Source organism: Anopheles bellator, chromosome 2, assembly GCF_943735745.2.
Source record: "Anopheles bellator chromosome 2, idAnoBellAS_SP24_06.2, whole genome shotgun sequence".
In the NCBI taxonomy this organism is placed as follows: Eukaryota; Metazoa; Arthropoda; class Insecta; order Diptera; family Culicidae; genus Anopheles; species Anopheles bellator.
In genome coordinates, this window is record NC_071286.1 from 52,800,800 (window position 1) to 52,821,367 (window position 20,568).

The following is a 20,568-nucleotide window of genomic DNA, read 5'->3' on the forward strand; positions in this document are numbered from 1 at the left end:
TGATGACCGTATAAGTAGAGCAAGAGTTTTGGTATTAATCGTGTTACGTGGTATTGCTTTTTTATAATAAAAAAATCTCGTTAATTAAAGACCATATTGATTATTTTTACGGTTACACAAGCTCATTTTCATAAAGCAATATTTAATATGCAGTATCGAATGAAATGGAAAAACAAATGAAAAAAAATTGTAGAAATTCATTCATGCTTCCTTATCTTCACATACTTTTCGATCAATACCTGTGCATAGTTGGTTCAATGCAAGCATAAAAATAGTAAGAGGAAGTAGATCTTAGGACAGTAAATCAACAAGAAACGATCTAAAGCATTTCCTTTATGTCCCAAAGGCATATCTCAAGTTAACCATTTCCTATTTTTCCTATTGTAGTTCCGATTTTGAGGACAATAAATGGTCGAAAGACCGAACCATTTTTCAAAAAATTTGGAGCACCATTCTTTGCTCATTGACACACCTGTTGTCGCTTAACATTTCTATTGTAAACTACTATTGGCAAAAAGGTATCATTGAAATGCCCCAAGGACATTATCACGACCAAAAATTCCAGAACTACGTGTAACACTTTAATTCAATTTTAACAAAAAAGCTCAAACAATAAGCAGAAACATAAATATCAGGCACCACTATGTTTTACAAAACATAAATAAACAGTATCTTTGATGAAAATTCTAAAGCTCCGTCCCGAGCATCCTGACCACAATGCACAGGACGTAACTTCTGGGGTTTACACAAACCCTTGACCCCGTGTTTCTTACAATAACACAAGAGCGAACACAATAGAAAGCGGGTCACGATAAAAAAAGAACTATCTCTCCTCGTGCAGGCCGGAAAGAAGGTTAGACCGGAGCCCCCGGCCGTCATGTCCGCCGAGGAAGGATAAGAAAGGACACACGAACACGCGCGTGCGGCAGCTTAACAGCAGATCACTTGGCGGCCAGTTTAGTGAATTGTGTTACGAGAGAAGGTACGAGTTCGGTTAAAGTTGGCTTCGTTTCGTTTCCGTGTGCCGTGCCATGTAAACGAGGGTGTGTGTTTATGTGCAATGCTTGGCCAGGACTTACCGGACCGGGCAGTCCTGCCGGCGCTAACGGATTGCTAATGTCCTGGAATTTTCCCGGTGAGCCGTATCGCTTCGCACAGGCTGGGCTGTGTGTGCGTGTTTGTGCACTGGCTCGCCGGCAATTTAGCAAATATTTATTTCTTCTCGGAGTTTGGCCAACCAGCGACCAACCGGCCCAGGTTGCCTTCGGTGGGGGGATGGTTCTAGGTTATGCTAGGGACCTCCACAGAAGAAAAAAAAGGTGGAAGAAAATTGGAACACCATTTCCCTTCACGACATACACAACAAAAACGAAGAACACACCTCGAAGATGTTGACGAAGGAGGGCCGGGCAAGGCACCGAAGGTCCTTTGGTGGGGAGAGCAAGGTTATACTTTTTTCGCCCACTATTCCGGTCGTGGGTCGTGTGCTTATGTTGCTTGAAAACTTTTCTCCCTGCGGACCGCTCCCCGTCATACTTTCTCTTTCTCTCTCCCGTGTGTTGGCGCTGGAGGACGCAAATTTCTGTCACATACTGTAGTTTCCGGTTCGCAGTGGGGCACGTCGGGCGCCCAAGGCACTCCCGCTGCGTAGCCGACCGCCGGGGGACCATGTCGGAAAAGCCACCGGAAAAACATGTGTTACGAGAGGAAAACCGTTGCGCCACCGCGAGCCGAGCTCGGGCTGAGTTTAAATTGGGTTTATGGATAAAATAGCATTTTTTTCGTTGGGTCCATTTCCGGTACGGGTTTTCTTTGCCGTTTTTGCCACGAATCCTGACGATGATGGTCAACGACCGCCCGTTGGTAAATATGTGCGCCACGACGCGCGCCCCCCACAGCGTGTGTTGCGGTTTCGGAGCGCGTCATCATTAAAAAGCATGATGTTGGTGATGGCGCCATGTTATTACTATTTTGGGGAGGTTTTTTTTATGTAAATTGAGGCAAAAAATATGCTCCACGCGTAACACCGTGGCGTGCTGGTTAAACTTTCGTCATCAGCTTGTCAACTTTTGGGTTAACTTTTTCGCTCCCAAGCCAACCCTTTCGGGCACATCGTTAAATCGTTTGTGTTTTTCGAGCCGTGGTGGCTCCTCTCCAATTCGATGCGTCAAACATTTGCAGTTCATCAGCCGGCAGCAGCTGCTGCTGCTGCTGCTGATGGGTTTTGGTTAAACTTTCCACTAATCACCGCACCGATTTTCTTTTTCTCTCTCTCCGTAGGTTGGTGATGTTACCGGTGTGCAGATTAACACGGACTCATGCAGATTGGGGGGCCACGGCTCATTACGGCTTCTTTCGCTGGATGGAGCAACAAATCGGCCCAATCGGGCAAGCGCTTAGATTTGGGACCAGATCATTAAACAAACTGCGCTGGCGCTTCCGCGTGGCCGCAGCTATTTTAACGACGTAAAGATGGCAGGACCACTAGAAGAGCTACTCAATGGCCCAGATGGAGCTTCGAGAGAGGTGCGTTTGCGTGCGTTCGCCTCGCAAACCATCTCGCTTACCGTCTTCGGTTGAGGATTTGCTGAACCATGACCGGGTGAAAGTTGAAACAACTTTATGGCGGTTGCTTCGCACCACGCGCGGGGTTGTGAGCCGAAACAGGTAGTAGCCCTAGTGGTGCCCACTGGGGTTCGCCTCCGATGCAGCCTGTTGCACCGTCACAGCCCAGCAACCATTTATGCTCTCGAAAACCGCGGCCTCGACAGTAGCATTTTCGACCGCGAAACCACATCGGGCCAACGGTTACAGTTGATCTCGCTGGTGCCTGAGGTGGATAGAAAAAAAACATCTAGCCACACACAACCCAACGGGTGACATTCTCGAAACATAACTTTGCTTGCTCGCTCCGTGGCCTGTGAGAAAATGCACCTTGCAGCGGCGCGCACGGTGCACTTTACGCGAAAGCACCGTTTATGCGCGAATGTTTTGCTCGTGGAGAAAAATTTCGCGTAGCAGAAAAAAACCCGCATAACTTCAAACACGAAGTAATATACGATGGTTGACGATGATGCAACTTGACGCCAGGCTGCGTCGTCGTGAAGTAAGCGGAACTCGCAAAAGGCTGGCTGTCCCGCAGGTGCAATGCAATTGCGCACGTAATTCAAAAACCAGTCGTCGCTTCGTTTCGTTCAGAGTAGTGGCTAACGCTGGATGGTGCTGCTTGTGAAGTAGTTTGAAGTAGTTTATTATTTAGCAACATCATTACGATCGTTTAGTAACAGCACGTACGAAAATGGAACGATATGCTAGGTTGGGGAAAATGGAACGTATTATTTTTGCGTAAAATTCAAAACTTTTTTTGAGATGTTTCGGCTGGCTCAAACATTCAACGTTTTGTTGCATAATTTGTTGCCATTTCGAAGGTAGCTTCATAATGCCTCTCGCATAGATTGGCGAAAAACTCTAGGTGATTTGCATAATCTTGTCTTGATCCCAATTTCTTATGACTCAGGAACTTTTGTAGTGCCAGATAAAGGTGATTATCGCTTGGTGCCCGGTCCAGCGATTAGATAGTGGATGCACTAAAACTTTGCCAACCAAGCTCCCGGAGTTTCTGGCGGGTCACTACGGACGTGTGTTGCCATTTTTGGACAATCGCTAACTTCAACGGTCCAGTTGTTGATAGTAGAGATCTGAATTTAGTGTTTATCCATACGGAACCAACTCATAATAAATGATTCCCTTCACATTCACTTCAAATTCACGGTATAGAACCTTCCTGACCACCGTGTGAGCCACGATTTAGGATAGGATTAGTTTTAATTTATTTTGAAGATGTTTAGCAATTTCACAATATTTTCATGTAAATATTGATTTCAATTATGAATTGGTCATTTTTATAAAACTTCTTTGGGCTTTAGCCAAAAGATCCAATCAAGCGGCAATCGACACACGACACATTCCATTTGGTTTTAATTAGTAATGAGAAAATAATACAGCATTTTTTTCTTCGCATCATCCCATTTCTATGATTAACGAGAAACATGTTAATCAATGACGATGGAGACGCTTTACAAATCCTGAAAATATTCTTTCTTCTTTTTCTCACTCGGTCCTTCATTGCGCCTTCTGTCGATGTTTTTTTGCCGACCTTTCGACAATCCTAGTAAGCATTGCCGTACCACAGTGAGTCGTTAACTGTCGGCTAAAACATTGTCCTCTTACAGCCAAAGCCAACAGGGCAAATTAAAACGCCGAGTGACGAAACCATCGAACCGATAATGGCAAAAGTCCCAATCACAGCACCACCACCGCAAGGAGAACTGGACTGGATACAAGTGCACCAACAGTTGGCCGATTTTCACGCAGAAACTCCAAAGGAAAAGATGGCTCGCAAGGTTAAGGAAAACCCTTTGGTGCCTGTGGGCTGCGCGGCCACACTGACGGCACTCGGTTTCGGGCTCTGGAACTTCCGGAAGGGTCGGTCAGCCATGTCGCAGTACATGATGCGCGCTCGTATTCTGGCCCAAGGATTCACGGTTGTCGCACTGATCGTGGGCGCTGGCATGACCTATGCCAACAAACGAGTGTCGAAGAAGTGAACCAAACAGCAATCAATATATTGTCTATATTTGCTTGAAGAACATACTGAGTCGTACTTTTAATGTGTTGTCGAAAAGAGCGTTAAGAAAAAAAAGGTTCTGAATAGTTGGCAAATACAAGCGAAAGGAAAAGAAAGGACCGCATTACAGTCGGATGAGCTTCATGATATTTTAGTCCCATTGCCATTTGATAAATTCAACAACCTCAGTCGCAGTTGTCGTGGGCTTCGAAATAGAGAACGCGTGTTGGGTTACCGTTTGAGTAAAGCCTTACTTCGGCGGTCGGCAATGACCTAAACCAGCGCAAGCTGCGTTCGCTCGATGTTTTAATGTAAACTAGAGTGCAAACTGGCCACTCGACCATACCGACCGTACACCGTGCATCGACCCTCGACCAAGCGAAGCGAAAGCCTTCCATTAGCCCCATGCAATGCCGAGAAGGCACTGCTGCCGGTGCTGCCATCCAAAAAGGGCTAATTATGTGAGCCAGTGATGGTCCGTCCGTTCGTCCCAAATTGCCGTTATGTGCAGTAAAAGAAACGATGCTTCAGATCGTTCCGCTGGCCACGGCGACGACCATGAGTTCACACACAGGTGTGCTTTACGCGTGGTCCGTCGCTGGAAGTGGCCACGTGGAAGAGTGTCATCTCCACCGTCAACCGTTTTTCTTTCTGTCACCTGGAAAATAAAAAGAAAATCGCTTTCGATTTACGGCCCCATCCGTCTTATAAACGTTACCGCCGCTCGTTAACTGCTTGATGATCTTTTTCTGCTCGGTGGCCCTTTCTTCGGACTATCAAGGCGCTCTCGTTGCTTTTCTGCCGCTGAAAGGACCGCTATTTCCGCGGTTCGTTTTCGGTAAGCCAGCCAAAATGATTACTGTCCGGTACGCTCAGCTGCCGTTTAATGGTGGAGTCGTTGCACACGATGGGTAATTGTTGACCGAGAATTTGCTGCGTCGTGTCAGTGTGTCATACCCGGCAGCTGCACCTTCCGTAATGCTCACTTTATCATCTGCCATTCGTTCCACGTTCCGTGCCGTGGCAACATGAACGCATTCACTTGAATGATGCTGCGTATGCCTCGTAATTGAAGAAATAAATGCACTGCACCACTAAATACCGGTTTAAGTACCATTTTAAGTCTATTATAGTACAGCCCGTATAGGGTTTCGATATGATATTGTTTTATAAAGAAAAACCCTTGTCCTTGCCCTCAACAAAGCTCCCCCCTCATTCTGCTTTTTTGAGTTCAAGGATTTGATTTTATAAATAACCTTCATTTCTCAATCGGGCTCGGGCCCGTCAATCTAGCGGCCGACATTTGACGAATTTGTCAAATAAACGACATTCCGTGTCACGCTTTTCCGGTTCACTTCCATCCAAAAGGAAGGCCGCTCAATACAGCAATATTGCCTTCGGCGCGCCTCATTGTCAAACGTCGAGGAAGTTTTATTGACGCGAAGGATACGATACGAAGAAAACCCGAAACATGAAATAATTTCAAAAAGGACACCACAAATTCCCGGTTCTGGGCCCGCCAATCGTAGGGCGAACCTCGAGTCTTGAGTACTACAAAAAAAAAATTGAAGAAGTAGTAGCAAATTGAACCCAGAAGTCCAAAGTATCCTTTCAGCAGGATAGCGTTGGCCACTACTTTGCCCGGGCGCTATCAGCGCGCTTTCCCCCGTTTCGCTCCCTAATCGGTTGGCAAGTTTTTCTCTCTCGAAACTTGTCAAACTTTGGCCCCACCCGGGTGAGGGCCCGGGCGGACGGAAAATTCCTTTCGGTCGACTAACTTTTCACGGGTTTTTAGCGATCGATCCACCGGGTGCGGGCCACTCGGTTAAGGATACACCCCGGGCCCTGGGTGGCTGATGGCTCATCCATTTAAAGTTTTGCGAGCGAAGGTTTTCTATTTTATTTTTTGTTGCGTTCTCCGAAGGCAGCGGTAACTGACGGCCAGCTGGCTGGTTTGCCTGTTTCACCGACTTCCGGTTGGGGCTCGGATATGCATTTTTCATAGCCCCATTCAGTAACGGTGTCGATATGTGTGCGAACATTGTTCGGGAAGCCAGCCATCCTCTGACGCCTGGCAGGACCTCCCCTTTATGCGGCGCACCGCCGGAAGCCGGCGGCCTGTCAAATGGTGGACTATTCTGTCGATGAAAGAAACGGTGGTGCGGTGGGACATACACGCACCGACCGACGGTGGTTATTGGTTGGCTAAACTTTTTCATTTAAACCCATTCTCGGCGTGGCTCGAGGGCAACGGGGAATTACTCCGTTTTTACGATTCCGATTCCGCAGAAAGCAAGAAGCGTTCCAGTTCGATCCGACAGCAGCTTCCGGTGTCGGCGTTCTTGAGCAGCGCCCCGTTCGGGATGATGACAATTGGGCAACCGTCACGGTTGCTTTGAGCGGAACGATTGGTTTTCCCTTTCCCAGGAGCTCCCGGTTCCGGCTAGAGGCTCGAGCCCCGGAAAACCGGAAGGAACCCTGTCGGTCGGGCCCATAATAGCCGGCAGGTCGATATGGAAATAACAACTATTTCGGTTTCGGCTCCGTTTGGTTCGATATTGCAAATGCGATTATGTTGCCCGCTGCTCGGTGGCGCCACTAACGCGGTACCGTATGGTTAGGCCTAACGAGTTTTCCCGTTTTTCCCGAGCGGGGCTGGGTTTTCCTACTCGCACACACGCACCCCCTCAGGCTAGCTTTCCTTAGGAACCGCGGAGCAGCCCAACGAGCTGAAGTTGATTTTAATACACCTGAGATTCCTATCGCCAGCGGGCGGCAAGGAATGGAAATGCTTCCATCGGTTCCGGTTTTTCGCTTGTGTTTTTTAATATTAACTTTCCTTTCATAAAAATCTGGCTAAACATTTCCTGTAGTTGGGGAGCAATTGAGGGCACTCACGGTTGGATGGTGGGTCCGTTCTGTTTAGCATGAATTTAATGGTTGATTTTATTAACCATTTCCGCCTCGTAGTTTACAAGACACCACAACTTTAGTCTTTCACCAAAACATTGAACATTAAAATTACTCGGTGAGCTTTATAAAAGCTCTGCCTTGTAACAGACTAAAATTTCAATGGAATGTTTATTTTATGGCTACTGACTGTACCGAAAGTAGCGTACAGCTCATTAGTCCCCAGGACACGCTTCGACATCGGTGAGTAGCTAGCATCGTATGTCGTTTGGACACTGTACGTTTGCAAACTGCAACCTGCAAAAGAATACGCTGCACTCGTACTGCAGCTTGACTTATTACTGAAGCAATCGATTTAGACTAAAATAAATGAATCAGATTATCATCAGTGAGAGCATCTTGGATTCTTCTCGATTTGTTTCTCCACGGCCGTGACCTGACAGTCCGGGTTCGGCATTCAGAGTTGCAAGGGACGGTGTAGTTGGTGCTGTGCGCCAAACATCACCCAGTAACTGCAGCACCCGGCCCGGCGGCCCGATCCTTGCCAAATTAGATTTCTGGTCCGCATCACAAGGGCCCTGTGTTGTTTAACGAATCGATTTTTCCGCTTTTCGCTCCCCGAAAAGGCCAAGCAGAACGCAATTCGTCGTTGGCCAAACCAGCGCCAGGAATCGAATCGAAGCCGAGCCCAAACCGGTGCGTTCCTTTTTGGGGTTAAGGAGAAAGGTTGGATAATCGGTGACTTCCTCCTCGGGCCGTGCCAAGCAATTCTGTCCCCAGTGCCTAAATCATGTTACCCGATGGCGATGGAAAAAAGTAGCGTCAAGGCAACGGAGTTCGTTGGCAAGCTGCCGGGAAATGTTTTCGGTTTCCGGACCGTCGGCGACGCCACAGGAACCGGTTTCGAGGCTAGCCCTGAAAAGTGCAAATTACGTAGTGCCTGGGCTGGGCGCTTGGGAATTTCGCGTGACATTGCGGTGAGGCCTCTCCGTGCGCTTGTTTACTGCTGAAGGTGAAATTGTGTAAAATGGCCAGCGTTTTTACGATAAAAGTTCGATATTTATAGGCCGGGAAAGGGGAGCCCTCTCCAGACAAGATGGCGTCCGGTGGTTGAGGGCCATCGTTTTGTGGGGTTGCGCAATGCTTCGGGGACCAGCCACGAGATGCGTCCACGATCTTGGCATTGAGACAGAGTCGGAGACACCGTAGATCTGCGGTTGAATTATCGATGGTGACGCTACGACGCGTCAGGGTCACGAAGCAACCCCATCGCTTGTCTCGGGATGGTGTCTTCCTGTGGCTCACGGCAGCGAGAGAGCTGTGCACGTACGAGTCGGGTGCTTTTGGCACTGAAACGATCAGTTTGGCAGGGTCTACATATTCTACTGTCATTTCGTGTTTTTTGTGCGATTTTTTCTCTCTGCCTGGTCCTAAAAAGTTTCTCACAATGTTGATGTTATTTTTTGGATTCTTCGCGGTGTCTACACCACGAAGAATCCAAAAAATAATCTATAAAAATAATATATCTAATAATTTTCATAAATATTTCCTTAGATAAATTTAAATTATTACATGATGAAATGGACGGCTTTTCGCTATCGTAACATCTTCTTGAAATTACAGCGTGAGCAAATTGGCGTGCATTTTTTTCATTTGGCTATAAATAAACAGATAAATATTTTTCGATGGTTTAACATTTATTTGAAAGGTTGATTCTTAACTTTTATGTATGAAATACAATTATGGTTCCACAAGATTGGGAAGTATGGTAAATTTATTTCTAAAGTGGTAGGACGTCAAATCATTCGTCAAATCATTTCATTGAAGCTCATTTCCACCTCGGTGGCTATATTAATAAGCAGTAACCCACATATATATTAATTCGGAAAACCTACACATCGTGCAAGAGAAGCCAATGCACTAATAACGAGTGACTGTTTGGTATGGATTTTGGGTGATTAGTTCTTCGGCGAAATTGAAGTTGAAAACTTGGACGTCATTTGGCTTCAACAGGACGGCGCTACGTTCCCTACAGCGACAGCCACAATCGATATTCATGTTTCGCAAAGAAACCAGCAATTGTTGACAACCTCAACACCCAAATTCACGTTGCTTTTACCGAAATAGGATCAGATACAATCGAAAATGTACTCTACAGTGGGTCGATCGAATGAGCTACCACTCGCCAAGCCAAGCCTATCGTGGTGAACACTTGACCAAAATTGTTTTATATAAAAAATGTTAAGAATCAACCTTTCAAATAAAAGTTCAAAGTCTTTTTATAACCAAATAAAAAAAGTGCACGCTAATTTGCTCACCCTGTATAAACTTGGGAAAATGAACGGATAAGCTGCCGTACTCATAGTGCAAAGCTCTGCTTCCTTTAAACAATATTAACCGTAATTCCGATTCAATTAATGGAGAAGACCGAACATATTTTATGTACACTTTTTTCATCGAACATATTCCACGATCTTACGAAATCGCTCAGCGTGCCATTTGATATTATGAAAACAAGACATTACAATCGAACCTCCCCTGGATATGGGGCGGATCGATTTAAACGATGCTCTCGTGTAGCATACATTTCTGGCGGTACGCCCAATTCGTCGTGCAATCGACTGCGACTAACTTCTTGTCTCTATGCTGCTGTACACTTGCTGCCATCATTTTTGTAAGCCTGCCATCCTGAGTGCTGAGGACCTTTTGTTGGTGGCGGCGTGTGTGCGTGTATCGATTTCTGTGCCCTGAAACTGTGGTCCCGGAGACGACGACGCAGACGAAGGCGACGTCGGCTAAAGGATAGTTATTACTTTTCTCCGTCGTTTTATTTATTGGCAAACATCAATTTGACGCTATCAAAGCAAACGACGGGGCCGGTCAGACTCATCGTCCTTTCCCCAGGTTCCCGGCCCGGCCCTGCGTACACATGTTTTCGCCTTTTTTTTTCTTATGTTTTGTTTTATGCTGCTCGACGGCCGAATGCACTCGGCACCGATGTGAGAAGTGCCATTCTATCGTAACTTTGCGCCGTAGAAGATATTTGTCTGTCTCTTCCGAGGCGCTCCGAGGCGTTTCGAGTGTCGAGATGATACAGCAGAGTCTCTGGACCAACGGGTGGAGCCGTTTGAGGAGCTTGAACTCGAAACATAATGCGTAGGTGAGCTTCTTGCGTTCGGTCTGCTGTTGTGTATGTAATTAGCTTTCGATACTAACATTCTTGAATTGAAGGAGATTGAACTTTAAGCGTTGATTCCTCCGGTAGGTCCGGTAAACGTGAAAGGCGCATTCAAGTCGAAATAACCGGCTTAACCACCCACAAACGATGATTTCGTTCCGCCCAATTCAAGCGCCTCGTAGAAGCGTGGATAAGAAGAAGCACGACCGTGCCGTGCCGTGCCGTGGGTGTGGGTTTATGCCGGGATCGTTGCCCTTCGGGCGACGCTTCTCAGCTGGAAGAAATTATGTAATGCGCGTTGCGCTGCTGCGTGCATGGATGCAATCGCAAACCGGATTGATGCAAGTGTGGGTGGAGGGTTTTTTTGCAGCGCTCCGATACGCCGGGGATGCCTCGGGAAGCTACAGTGAAAGTTGCAACGTAAGAGTGTGTTTTTCTAGCGCTTCTTGCAGCATACGCAGAGCCGAGACGTCGTGAGCCGTCAGCTAGCGAACGGTTCATGCATTTATCATTCGCCTTCCCGCTCGAGTATGCAACCCAAGCCAGGCGAAGCCACGGTCTCCAACTGTGGCCGCCTGCAGATCGCATATGCAGATTGGACCAAAAGGAGCCAAATAGGTTTCCAATGTCAAGAGCAGAGAAGGTTGCAAACGGAGCACGGGATGGAGCTCTCATAATAGTGCCCGGCACGCGGGGACTATCTGTAGTTTGCATAACAGGCCTACAGACGAGCGCTTTCCTCCGGTTTTGCACCAGACATTGCATGGAGCGGGTTGAGCATAAATTCGAAGAACGAATGAAGATGTGTATCTTGTACACAAAACAATGGTTTTCAAAATAAGATAAATTGGGGGTCGTTTTGTTTGTAAGAAAATGGAAGCTTTTCCTCTTTATTTTATTTGCGATAATATGGAACATAATATTTGTAACATTTCTATGTGGTTCGTTGTACGTATCGATGGAATTTTATATTGGCTTACGAAACAATTTCATTTTTACGATCATGCTATTTAGAGTTGAAGCTAGATGAATCACTTTTTGTTTCTTAGTTCATCTCCGCTGGCGAATCGCCAACAACTATGGTCTGACTTTGGCCTGACAGTCGCAAGAAGCTAGTCCGAGGGTCCGAGTTGTCTTCTATTTCCCATTTTTTTTTCTGCCTCCATTTAGCGTGCCCCATGTCCGTTTGATAACCGAGGCACACGAGAGTTCAAAGGAATCCGACGGACGTCCGGCCGTTTCCGAGACGGTTCCGGTCCAATTTCATCGCCTGCATCTCCCTTGCCGTGTTGGCCGGTTCCGGCCGGTACCCGGGAAAATTAATCGCATGCACAAACGGCTCGGCTCGGCTGCGTAGAATTGATTTCATTATGCTAACGCATAATGCGTTTCCGAGCCCGAGTGGCCTGGGGACGAGACCGAACTGGCTGATAAGCAGTAGCACTAGCAGCAGCTTGAAGCATGATGATGAGTGCATTCTTCCAGAGCGGCCCGCCCGCCGTCTAGTCAACGACATTTTATCAGCTCCTCGGGAAGGCGGCTCGTTATCGTCCGTGGTGCTGATAATACAACTGATTGGCCTCGGGCCCGACGATTTGCGGCAGTGATTTATGTTGACACCCGTGTGCAATTCATTCATGGGATGTCTCGAAGTGGGTCTCTTCAAGTGGCCGTTATTTGGTCGACTGACAGGATGCATTGTTGAGAAACAAATATGAGTTTTTATTGAACAGATCGCTGCAACTGTTTCGTGTTCAAACTGGGTGCTAATACGTCAACCATTCGTAATCATTTTTTCGGGAGCAATTCATTTTGAACCAACACGACAATTGTTGCGTCAGCCATTGCGGATCGTTTGTGCCAATTTTCTTTTCTTTGATTTTTTTCTTTTGATTATACGCTTTAATAAGCGCATTTTGATAAGAGTTGAAATTTGTGTCGTTTAAGTCGTTCGCTTCTGTCAATATTAGATTCGAAGTTTTTAATTTGGTTGGTTCGACAAAAGCTTGACTTTTAATGTAAATATTAATTCCATATTTTAATCTTTAACCGATATAAGCTGCATGAGCTTCATCGTAAAAAATATTTTTCATGATTCAGATAGTTTTTTAAATTTAAATATTGTTCGGTAAGTGATGCGATATATTTGTTTAGGTTATTGCCATAAAAGCTGTATTACCTAACAGCTTTTTTTGACATAGAACATAGATACTTTAGAAGAATTTAGCTTTATAATGCCAACGAGGGGAATCTGAAAAGTTACCTAGCTCAACATGAAGATGGTAACTTGCAAATAACTAGCCACTGTATTTCGTCTGTTATCTGTTGATAGTTGCTCACCAAAGTTTCAGCAATTTGTGTTGTAACGTTCGTTCGAATGAGTTGATTTGAGAGTTTTTATAAAAATTGACCAAATCGAGTATCGGTAAAATAGGTAATTGAGTAAAATTCGCCAAATGGTTCTAGAAGCCCATCGAGCAAAAGTTATGGTGAAAATGTAAAAAGAAAATTATTTGTCACATTTAAAATCAATATTTAGACTTAGGAAAGCTGTCCACGCGTTCTTTGCTACGTTTGCCCAAATTATACCGAAAACGTGTTTGAATACATCTAATCAATTCAAATTTTGGTACCGGTTAACCTCTGTAGATTAAACATGCTATAGGTTCTAAACAAAAATATAGCGCAAAGTGAGCACACAACTACGGAGGAGCTGGCTCTAAAAACAAGTGAAAATTGTGTTTTCGTCTGAGAAAGTGTTAGCGACTGTTTTTTGAGAAAATATTATCGCAAATTCTTCATATTTTGGAATATATGAGACGATTTCGACTTTATTTCTGAATTGTCTATCAACGGATCGATTTTTGAACTTTTTTGTAACATTTTTGAGTATACTGTATTGAATATGCTGCAAAAAACATTCAAGTGATTTGTGTATCGATTTCCAAAGGTCTCTAGGTCGTGGGTCATTTATTTTTTAATTGTTAAAAACAACACGCAAACATCGGAAAACCCATATGATAATTATTTGTATTCTGAGAGACAACGAATGAGCTTTTACCTTAAAAGCATCGAACTTAATTACAACCAATGGGTAATTAATAGTATCCATTACCTTCAAATTGAGTTAATATTTTAAAAAATTAATAAACCGACCACCGTTTGATTAATGTTTTCGCCATTTCTGACCATACGGGTCCGGGCAGAACCCTGCACCATCGGCCACCGCCACCGCGGATGGCGAAGCCATTGAACCCGTCCGTGCTTACTCTAGTACGCTATGCTCTCTGCGTGCACTCTACGATACGCTTCGCTGCCCCTAATTGCCAACGATTTTGGCCAACGCCGTCTTCCTTCGGCCGCTCGGAACTGCTTGATGAAATAAACCCCTTCATCATTTACACGTATATCGTGTATCCTTGCAATCCGTTCGCCGCCGACGTCGCCGCCGCCACCGCCGTCGTCGTGACCAACAACGTTGCAATTACGGCGTTAATGGCAAGTGAATTGCGACTAATGCTGACAGACAGGCAGCTTCGATGGCGGCGGCGGCGGCTCTCGGGCTCAGAGCCAAAGCGTGTTGATTTTCTACGGTCGAGTGAATCATCGAACCGTCGGCCTCTCGGCGCGGTCGGCCGCCTGTTTCGCTTGGCCGTTTTTGTCCCCACGAAGCAGAAGAAGAAGGGCCGCACGGGCAGCAGGGCCTCAGATATTGAAACCGCAAGCCAACCTCCTCGATCCGACGAAAAAACCGGCTTTGAACTCCGGGCGCCGCTTCGAGCGACCAGCGACTTCTTGGTGGCTTCTTGAGACGACCTGTGGTTGCCCCATCGGTCTGAAGACGGTTCCGATCGACTGGGTTCGGACCAACCGGGAGTTGGGACCGAGTTCCTGACCGCGTTCTGTTGGCGAACCACTCATCGAATCGATAGACTGCCGTGCCGTTCCACGTGTACCCAATATGTGGCCCAAACGCTGCCAAAACAGGACGACGGCCAGTTTGTTGGTCTGGAGGCAGTCGGCAATTTTGCGTGCCACCGAGCTTATCACCGCTGATCTGTGAGTCCTTCGGGGGTTTCGGGGCTGAGTGATGATTGTTTTCCGACCCTATCCGATGGCCCCGCTGCTGTTGGTGACCCGATGGTTGGAACCCTTTTTCTATTCCGCTTGAAGCCATTGCCTGCGGTGGGCGTAGTAAACGGTAAATCGTTGCCTTCGCACACCTGCCTTTCAAGGAGGGTCTCCAACTCGCTCAGGAGGTAACCCTGAGCGCGATGTGTTTATGGAGCATAAGGAAGCCCGTTTGGCGCCCATCTAATGACCGATAGCGAACCGGTATGTTGGCGAGGGAGGCCACCACCATTTAGCCACAGAGGCGCCACCCTGTGCCGACTGTTTTCTGTAGGAAGGAAGCTCTCGGCGGCGGGTCTTCGCGTTAGCGCTCTAATCGCACTTCCGATCTGCTTTACGCTACGCGGTCCTCCGCGGTATCGCGCAACATATTATGTTATGGTCGAGGTTATGCTGCAGCGCCTGGTCCTGGACATATTTAGTCTAATTTCGTAATTGTTCTTAATAAAATGCGTGGCAAAAGGAAATCGTTAAAATAATTCACCCAACAAAAGGCGCCGCTTCCGGGACCGGTGTCCTTGGCCGATTGGTGGTTGCGCAGTTCTCTGACCTACCCGTACCGAGGTTTTCCGGGAAGTTCAAAATTTCGTGACAAGTTCTAGTCAAACTAGTTTTATACAAAATACGCCATTTAACGTGCGTCATGTAGCTCGATAGGTTAAAGTGTTGAAGAAAGTCTCGAAAACTGCTCCCACGTTGGTAGCACCAGTATTGGCCATCGGCGGTGCTGGAAATGAAACGAATTTCCGGCTGACATCCGTGCTCCAAACTGCTGTTGGCAATTAAACCCCGAAAGTGACCCGAACACAGTCGAAGAGAATGGAACTAATAAAAACGGAACAGGGAAATCCGGACCATGTTGCAGATAAGATGAAGCGGACCAGAGCGCGACACCCTAGAGCTGGTTGTGGCTTGACAAAGATTTCCGTTAAATTTGGGTGGTCCAATTGGAACGCCAACTCTAGTGTTTGTGTGGCCCGACGGATCACCACAAGTTATGGGAATCCGACAAGACGAACCGACTCCGATCGGAAGACTGCGCACGGAGAATGTGTGGTGGAGAGTGCATCTGGCCGACGATGTCTGACTCCGCTAACACCTCCTCACCATTTATGCTTATGCTCTGGCAAGATGTCTTAAACCGGTTTTCTCGTGTGTATGTGTTAGTGGTGGATGCTCTGGAACTATGGCGAGAGTAACAGAAATACCGGCCGGGTCGCCGTAAGTGGTCCAAATTAGTTCCCACCATTTGGCCGTTATGTTGACGCCTTTGGACAATGTTTTTGTTTTGTTTTGAGTTTTGCGGGTTGTGTGCAGATCGCATTCATTAGAAAGGCGAAGGGATGGAAACAAATGGGTGTTTGGGTGTCGTTCATTAACAAAATGGTTTGCCAGGTCGCTGCTAAAACCGCTACTCACGTCAATCAAATTTACGGTTTTGTGTGAATTTCTCTCCGTTTTTTCGCATCCAATGTTTAGCTTATGCTCCATGTTAAACGGCGAGCATAAAAAATAGTCTCGCCCTGCGGGGAAGCGTTTAGCGTCTGTCAGATATCAATCTCTACGGTTGAGCTTGGGTCCGGATCCCTTCTCGAATGCTCAAACATTTTGATTACTAAACGAACGACAAACTCGTTCGTCAGCTGGGAGTGCAGATTGGCAGCTAGTTTGTGTGCGGCTCATCGTTGTCAGCAGCACGGCACGGTGATCATTCAATTACCATTCGGATAAGCTTTGCGCTTTGCCGGCAAAAACTAATCATAATCGGATTAAAAGCGCGGCCTCCGATTTGTGCGAGCAAACAGATGACTTTTCAAATATGATTTCATTGAGCGCATATGGGTTTTGGGAAAGGAACAAACAGCTAGATAAACCATCGTCGGCATCGGCGGCCATTCTGATACAGCAAACAATCGCATAATCGCTTTCGATCGATCGTCGCGTGTTCCGGTGTTTATCCAACCCAAAAGCTTTCTCGGCCCGGCTTCGCTATCCGGAAAAATGATTTCGCGTTCGTTCCTTTTTTTGTTCACTACTCCGCTCGATGGCGAATAATTTCAATTTTTTCCGCGAATCCTTGTTCGTCCGCCGTATCCTGCAATCATCAAACGCCATAATGGCGCACATCGTCAGCCGCGGCGCTCAGCTCACACGCGCGCGTGTCGTTTAACGGTTCGTCCAATTATTCGTGCCGATCTGTCTCTCCCCAAACCCCCAAAAAGGATGTCCTCAAACCCACGCGCACCATCCGGCGCGGCCCGGTTCCCCGTCGGGTGTACGTGTGGGATTTTCGTGGTTTGTGCGTGATTTTAAAATATTCACGAGTTTAACCTCTCACCGCCGTCTACGCGAGGTCCACCGTGATGGCATTGATAGGGAACCAATTTTCGGCATCTGGCTCTCGGTTTGTATGGATCGTTTGTCGTATCGTACGTTCTATTCGTTTCATTAAAGTGCATTCGGAGGACTTTTTTGTTGAACTATGACCAGCATCGGTGCACAAGTCGGTTGGTTTTTATTGCCTTTACAATCAAACACGGATCGTACGAAGATGCAAAAATGGTGCTTTTCTAAAAACATAGTTTAAAAGATGTGGTTTTTATTTGTACTGATTCATTGAAATATTTAAATTGGTATGCTGGTCTCTGTTTTTACGAAGGTCTTATTCAGATAACCTTTCTCGCTTAAGGTGTGATTAAGGTTTTAGAAATATTTGGTACTTGTTATTTGTTATTTATTCTGATTTATCCTACGGGCCGGTAGGCTTAGAAAAAAAAGGATGTAGTACAAATTTCACTTAAAACAATACACATTAGGAAGTCACAGGCTGAAGCATCACAAAAAATATCATTGTTAATGAAGATGAACTCATAGCTATTAATCTGACTAATAATTAATATTAATCACTATTAATCAACGTTGAAAAACAACAAACCCAAGATCAATTAAACAATTGTTTCGTCTTTATTTAGCATTTAGTATATTTAATTATTTAAAACGTGAGCATTCTGACAATGTTTTAATTTGTATCAATATGTTTTCTTCGTTGAAACGTGTCCACGTTATCAAATAATCTCTTGATGTCTACCATCATGATTCTTTGTAGATTGAAAGACTTGTCTAAAACATTCACGGATAGTTTCTACTACATACGCGAGATTCGCTACTCATTTTGTTAATTTTATTTTTTTCACGCGTTTAAATATGTTGTTCAATCAACTCCTTACAGAAATAATAACTTTGACTGTGTCTATTAAAAAAAAAACCCGCAACATGTTAATCCGCTAGATCCGCTGAACACTGGCGACGGCGGACGAAACAAATGTAGGTACTTAACGTGAAGCAGGCGCACGGCACCCTCTACTCATTTGGCCGTAAATGATGCTGTCAGCAAATGCTGAATGGAAGCTAATTTGTTGTCGCGTCGCGCGTCCTGCGAGCGTCTGCGTCGTCGTCGTCTGTGGAGAAAGTTTCGCCGCCCAGCGGAACATTTGCATTCCCAGAATCGATTCTCGGTTATCTTACATCGCTGTTGCGTCGTCGCCGTCGTTGCCAGCTCTTGGCTGACTAAGCACTTGGCGCGCCGCTCTGAGTGTCCTGAGCGCGCGCGGATAATATATTTCCTTCATTGCGTAATTTGATTCGATTGCCTCGGCGATAGCGACACGGCGCTGGGAATGTAATTTTGCTTCACTCTCCAGTGCCCCCCGCATCCTTGACGGGTGTCGTAGTCGTCGATGCCGTCGTCCTCCCGAAGAAAAAAACGAATGCGACTCCTAGACCCGCCAGCAGCTTATAAGGGTAACGGGTGGCAAAGGATGCAAAATTGAAGCATTATGCTAACCAATTTACTGTAATCGATGAGGTCCTGGCTCCTGGCGGCGTCTGTTTTTTCGCGGTTGCCCATTCGCGGTCGTCCCTGCGCTAGTCTGACGCTCCTGACGACCCTGTTCTTTGCCGCGGTTTGCGTGCGGTTGTCGCATCTTTTATCGGCAGATAATGGAATTCCGGTACCCCCATTGCCAGTTGGCCGCGGGTCGTCCAGTCGTCGTCGCATGACCACGACCGTCGGTCTACCAGCTGTCGGTCTGATATTACCCAGGCTCGGTTATGAAAGTGGCTGCCACTGTGAGCAAGCTATCGTTTGGAGCGGGGAGGAGCATAAATTTTACGCTTCGCTGGCTCGGCGGGTGGAAATGATAGATCGAACCGAATGGGATTTGCGAAAAAGTGACATCGATTTTTATTTCTCTCGGCGCGACAACATCAACCCTTGAAAGCAACCTGCTTAAGCCACTCCTTGTGGGGCCAGGACGATGAAAGGTGCATCGTGAAGACGGCTTTTGAAACTATACAAGTTCTACTTGTCTGTTGCAGTTTATGATTCCAATCTATAGTAATCCGTTGGTTAAGGACAGGACCTATAGATATTAAGAGTATCCTATCCATTTTCTGGCTCTAATGTAGATATTTTTAAACTTTTCCCAAAAATTCTACTGCCGGTGCTTTAATGCTGGAAACAGACCAACGCGAATAATTTACTGGCACTATCACTATTAAGTTCCCCAGTTTAATTGACGGATATCGGAATTTGCGATTGAAATACTTTTGGCTGATTTTGTACACATAATTTTCACTTTTTCTGAAACAACCTGTCTGGCTAATGGACCAAAAAAAATCCATTAAGTTACAGTTGAATGTATCTAAATCATGCAACTTGAACAGTAATCTATGGAAGTTTCCGAAATAATCTTGAACTGGGAGTATTCATAGTTCACAGCGGTCAACCGGTCATCACCATTAGCGCCAAAAGCCGATTTGGGTGCACACGGCCATTACCCAAGAGCTGTCGGTGCTCTATCTTCAAGAAAGGTTGACAAATCTTTCGCAACTCCGAGCAGTCAACTTATCCACACCCCGAAAAAAAAATCGGAAGGGCCATGGGCAAGATATTAATAATTAATTAATCGCCATTTATCATTTTAACCCATGTTTACGCGCACATCTTTATTCGTTCGCGTCTAGCACTGCGAAGGCGTTCTCATCGTGACTTGTCCTACATCGCCCTGGACCGAGCCCTTTATCCTTTCTCTCTCTCTCTCTTCCTTTCTCCCTTACGCTTTGCTGATAATAATGTGTATATTTGCTGTGGCTGGCTTCCGTGGCCCCGGCAGATGCTCCGGACGGACCAGGGTCCAGCGTCCGGCAGATGGTAGCCAATTTCCACCGTCCGTGGTCCGTGTGCCACGTTTGACGGTTGTTGAAGCTGATAATGAAAATTGAGTGCTATTTAATGTTGGCAATTTATATCCCACGCCCCGGACCTGGATTTTCTCGGGCGCCACGCGCGCCCCTTCACGGCCCGGTGACGTCTCGCTTAACGGAGTTCCCGTTAACCGGAGACCGTGCTCCTCCAGGTTCTGGTAGCTCGGAAAGAAGGTGTCCGACGGGGGTGGGGGGGGGGGGGGCGAAACATTTTGTGAGTGAAATAAAAATTCACTACGTGACTTCGTCGCGACCTGACGGCCGCGAAGCCGCCCTGGGAACGATCGGTGTGCGCGCCCGGCATCGTGCCCAGAAACGTGAGGCGAGCATTATGAAGCATGGCATTTGAAGTCCAGATGATGTTCCTGGGACCCGCGTGGTCGAGGGCCCTCGACCACGCTTTGCTGCTGGACGTAATGCTGCGAAAATAATGACCGCTCACAATTGTTCTCGATAC

General features: G+C 46.5%; 2 protein-coding genes across 2 annotated transcripts in view; both read left to right on the plus strand.

Annotated features, from left to right (window-relative positions):
* Nucleotides 1-4,607, plus strand: part of LOC131207705 (uncharacterized) — a 35,090-nt gene extending 30,483 nt beyond the window's left edge. The window contains exon 2 of the mRNA XM_058200330.1: nucleotides 4,233-4,607. Within this exon, the coding sequence (XP_058056313.1) occupies nucleotides 4,233-4,607 (375 nt within the window). The remainder of the gene's footprint in view (nucleotides 1-4,232) is intronic.
* A 3,730-nt stretch (nucleotides 4,608-8,337) lies between these two features.
* Nucleotides 8,338-20,568, plus strand: part of LOC131207706 (uncharacterized protein DDB_G0283357-like) — a 49,695-nt gene continuing 37,464 nt past the window's right edge. Inside the window, exon 1 of the mRNA XM_058200331.1 lies at nucleotides 8,338-8,514. Within this exon, the coding sequence (XP_058056314.1) occupies nucleotides 8,338-8,514 (177 nt within the window). The remainder of the gene's footprint in view (nucleotides 8,515-20,568) is intronic.